This window comes from Capra hircus, unplaced genomic scaffold (genome assembly GCF_001704415.2).
Source record: "Capra hircus breed San Clemente unplaced genomic scaffold, ASM170441v1, whole genome shotgun sequence".
NCBI classification, from domain to species: domain Eukaryota; kingdom Metazoa; phylum Chordata; class Mammalia; order Artiodactyla; family Bovidae; genus Capra; species Capra hircus.
In genome coordinates, this window is record NW_017189698.1 from 4,901 (window position 1) to 9,766 (window position 4,866).

General features: G+C 42.3%; 1 gene segment (V, D, J or C); it reads right to left on the reverse strand.

Annotated features, from left to right (window-relative positions):
- Positions 1-1,483: 1,483 nt before the first annotated feature.
- Positions 1,484-3,121, reverse strand: LOC108634638. The segment is given in 2 exon segments: positions 1,484-2,703; positions 2,956-3,121. Coding segments are annotated over 2 exon segments (369 nt in total).
- Between the last annotated feature and the right edge of the window lie 1,745 nt (positions 3,122-4,866).

Below are 4,866 nucleotides of genomic sequence, written 5' to 3' on the forward strand. Positions count from 1 at the left end.
TCATTGGAAGGATTGATGCTGAAGCTGAAGCGCCAATACTTTGGTCACCTGATGTGAAGAACCGACTCATTGGAAAAGACCCTGATGCTGGGAAAAATTGAAGGAGAAGGGGATGACAGAGGATGATGGTTGGATGGCATCACTGACTCAATGGACATGAGTCTGAGCAAGCTCTGGGAGATAGTGAAGGACAGGGAAGCCTGGTGTTCTGCAGTCTATTGGATCACAGAGTCGGACATGACTGAGCAACTGAAAAATACAATGCATAATTATAAATATAGATGTAAATACACAAAAGCATATTAATTGCAACATCCCTTTTGTCTTGGGCTTTCAAGACAGCCTGCAATACATGAGAACACATGGAGAGAGACCACAATACAAGCTTGAAGATACTTGCAAAACATACAGAAGCCACTCTAACTTTCCTTAGCCTATTCTGCATAATAATGATACATGAGAACACTGATAATGCACTAAAGAGTTAGAATAAATAGGGACTATTTAGCCACAGGTGGTACAGTGGTTAAGAATCTTCCTCAAGTTAGAGGAGATTCAAAGGATTGACTCAGAGAGTTTGACATATTCCCCTGGAGTCTGGAGGACTTTGAAGTTCACGTTAGGTTGCAATGACAACTTCTCTCACTTTACTGTGGTAAAGAACCTGACTGCCAATACAGGAGATGCGAGTTCAATCCCTGGGTCGGGAAGATTCCCTGGAGAAGGAAATGGCAACCCACTCCAGTATTCTTGCCTGGGAAATCCCATGGACAGAGGAGCCTGGCTGGCTACGGTCCATGGGATTGCAAAGAGTCAATTCTAAGATACATTTTTTTTCTTTCACATGTTTGATTTATTCCTTGAAACTGCTTACATCTATTTTCTTCATTAAAAGTTGGTCTCTAGATGACTTTACTTTCTTCTTTCCAATACGTTTTACAAAATTCAACTCTTCTAACTGTTAATTGCTTGATGACTTGGCTATTAAGTCTATTGTCTCTCTCTCATCTCTCTCTCTCCTTCACACACATGTGCATTGCGCACACACACACACTTATACTTTCTTTTCTGGAAAGTTGCTCTTTATTGAGATTATTGTTATTTGTACAATAGGGATAGAAAATCCTTACACAAGGAAGAGTATCTTCCTTTTTGGAATTCCAGATGAAAGCAAATCCACTAGGTTAATTCCCACCTGGTATCACCAAGCAATAGTGCAGAGACTTAACTCTTTTAGATGTTATATGAAAGCTACTCTGCACATACGCGGTGCAGAATCATCCAAAATTGAAGCCACCTGGAGTTAATTGGGACTAAAGTATGAAGCAAAGCCTTCGTATAAAAGAATTTTGTGAAACAAGGAAAATATGACTGTTTAGTAATTGCAGAGTGAAGATGCTCTATTCTCCAGGGTCACAGAAATGAGCAGGGAGCCACATCAGAAAGATTCAATGGTAAACTCCTATTAAACTCCTAGGAGTCATCAAGAAAACCACCAAATACCTTTGTGTTTATTCCAGTATTGTTTACTACAGTGAGTAAAACAATCTGAAAAGCTAGTAAAATGGAATTAGCCCAAAAGTATGATAAAATCACACATTGGAATATTGCCATTAGAATGTCTGATGTTGACCTGTAAATATGTTGTGAAATAATTATTTCACAATATACTGTCAGGTAAAAATTCAGACTAGAAATATCCTATAAGGTATGAATCTCTAATAGAGTTTATTTTTTGACTAGTAAAATTGGTGAGTTATTTTGTTTTTAGCATTTCTTCTTTGCATATTCTTTTTTCTACCTTACACATACATAACTTTGTAATCACACATAGGGAATGTGACCAGGTGATGAGGTTAGTTCTGAGCAAACTGTAGGGTTTCATTTCTCTTTCGGGTGAAGATTGGTAACAGTTACTCTGTGCACATCATTCCAAGTAATTCACGGCACAGGTGAGGCAGGGCACAGGGAGGGTCTAAGAAGTGTCCTTTCAGAGATATTTCAGATCCACAATGATGGCCAGAATTAGCAATGCATAAATATTTGTGCAGTGAACCTAAAACTCTGACAACTCAGGTGCAGATTTCATCAAATTCTATTGAATTTTTTAAAGTCAAATTTCATACTTTAATAAAGTCACTATTTTAAAATTTAAAAAAAAATTGGCAAATGATCTTCTGCAAGATAAAGAATTGAAGATACAGGTATTTTTGCTGAATGACACTTTAAGATATACTCTCTGAGCCAAAGATAGCATTTTCCTTACAGTGAGGTTTTCACTTCTAACCCCTCTACCTTCTCCTGTCCTTACCGAGAATCTCACTAAGCTGTTCATAGCTGGGGGACTCCACATGTTAACAGCTGAGGTTTCTGTGGGGCTCCCTCAGGCAGCGGCATCACTGTGGTCTCTCAGAGCACAGAAATACACGGCGGAGTCCTCGAGCTGTAAGTCTGAGATGGTGGGGCTGATGGAACTCGTTGCTTTCTGGAAGTTCAAAAAATACTGACCTTTTGTTGTATTCAGCTCATTGTAAGACTCCTGATGAATAAGGAAAATCATTTCCCTACTTGGTGGTTGCTTGTACCAGAATAAATAATAAGTATAACTATTAGCTTCATATGCACAATTCAAGGTTACATCCTCCTTCTCCAGCACAGAAATTTCTGACTGATTCTGAGTTACTTTCTGGGCCATGATGGATCCTAGAAAGAAGAAAAAAAATACATATATATGTATGTATATATATATGAGAGAGAATGAGAGACAGAAAGGAAGAGGCTGATTCTCCTGGGGGAACTCAGAGGGCTTCAAGGAACAGAGGATTAAGAGTTCTCATTCCTCTGCCAGTTAACCAACTCTCCTAAACCCCAACAGACAATAATAGCCTGCCCTACCTCTACACATGGGAGCTGAGCAGAGCTGAGTCTGTTTGCGGTCATCCTTACCAGCCTTACCAAGGCAGACAGAGGCTATGACAGCTCTGAGCAGGCCAGGGAGCCCCATGCTGGACGCTCTTCCTCTGAGTGAGATGCTCTGTGTTCCCTCTCAAATCCGGGTGGAGGTGCCTGACCTGTGCCTGCCGGGCACACGCACAGTGACTGAGCTGTGAGGTGCTTCTGCACCAGAGCAGGAAGTGTGACTGGCTGATGTCAGCTTGCCTGAGTCATGCCGTGGCTCGTTGATGTGCTTGGTGACTGTAACCTGCCCATTTAGACTTGAAAGTCACTTGGTCATATCTGACTCTTTGTGACTCCATGGACTGTAGCCCACCAGGCTCCTCTGTCCATGGGATTCTCCAGGCAAGAATATTGGAGTGGGTTGCCACGCTGTAATTAAATTAACAACAATTACATCAGGGCTGCAGGCATATTCAGTCAATGCATCTAGGATAGACATACGTTTTGTGACAAAAACAATTTATTATGATTATAGTGACCTCTGAGAACAAATAGTCATCCATTTTTGTATAGCTATTTTTTGGGGGGAGGGATCTGCAGCCCAAATCTACTGTGAAATAAGCTCACAAGTTCTTCTTTCATACAGGAAGATAAAACTGTTTACTCTCAATCATCATCACTTTTCTTCCTACCCTCCAAGGCATGGCTTTCTGGGGAAATTTGCGCTGGATAAAGTTCCTTGTCTGTTTAACACAATCGTAGCAAGTTTTCTGGTGGACAATATTTGTCCAGCTGTATGTGTCGAACAGTCATCACTAATGCGTGCTAAGATAATCTTGCTTTTAAATATCCACCCTGTAGTCAAAATGAGTATGAGCTCACCAGACCATGTATTATTTCCTCCTATCAGAAATGCAGCCCTAGAGGCTGCACGCTGCACCTACTGAGCCCATGCGCCGCCTCTGCTGGAGCCCGCGCCCCTGGAGCCTGTGCTCTGCAGCGAGAAGCCACGGCACTGAGACACCCCCGCGCTGCAGTGAAGAGTGACCTCCACTCACTGCAGCTGGAGGAGCCCGAGTTCAGCAACAAAGACCCAGATGAACCAAAACTAAATAAACAGATGAATAATACAAGAAACACAGCCACTCAAAAGTCACAAACGCTTTTTCATCCCACGGCTGCAGCAGCTCCAGTTCAAAGGCTTCCACTGGAAACAGCACCTCAACAGCGTTATGTCTCAGCCACATGCAGACTGATGTGTGATTTGCTTGGTACCTCTGTGCTGGTTTATGATTATGATTCAGCTGATGCAGCTTTTAATCATCTATTTCTTTTCTCTAAATGAACTATTAATTCTGTGGCATCTAATATCCATTTTACTTTATGAAAAAAATAGATTTTTTTAAAAAGTCAGTCTAGAGAAGAGAGGAATCTTTCCAGCTGAACAGGGGTGCTTCTGGGGATTGGAGCTTGGGTCTTCTCTAAGACTGACATCCACCCTTTTATCCCTGTAGAGCAATTTCCAACCTACTGAGTTTCTAGGATTAGACCTGAGCTTGACTGGTTTTCCTGAAAAACTCTAAATGTAAACTAAATTCTAATCAAGGAGAGACTATAGCTCTTCCTGACTTCAGCCTCCTGCTCCCCTTGGGTTTGTGCTCAGCTCCCCCGCAGCCCTGCGTCACTGTGTCACCCAGAGCACAGTAGTACACAGCCGAGTCTGATGCTTGCACGGCCCGTTTCTGCAGGTGGAAGGAGCTGTCACTCTGAACAAGAGTGGCCTGAAAACCTTCATGCTCTGGCCTCTGGTTTGTCGTTGAGCCCTTCAGGAGGAATTGAGGAGCTTTGTTGAGATGCTGGACATACCAAAAAAGATAGGAATCTGAATATGTGGCCTGGTAAGTACAGTTCAGGGTCATGAGCGCCCCCTCTGAGACAGTCACTGGGCCTTCTGTCTGGTTCACGGAG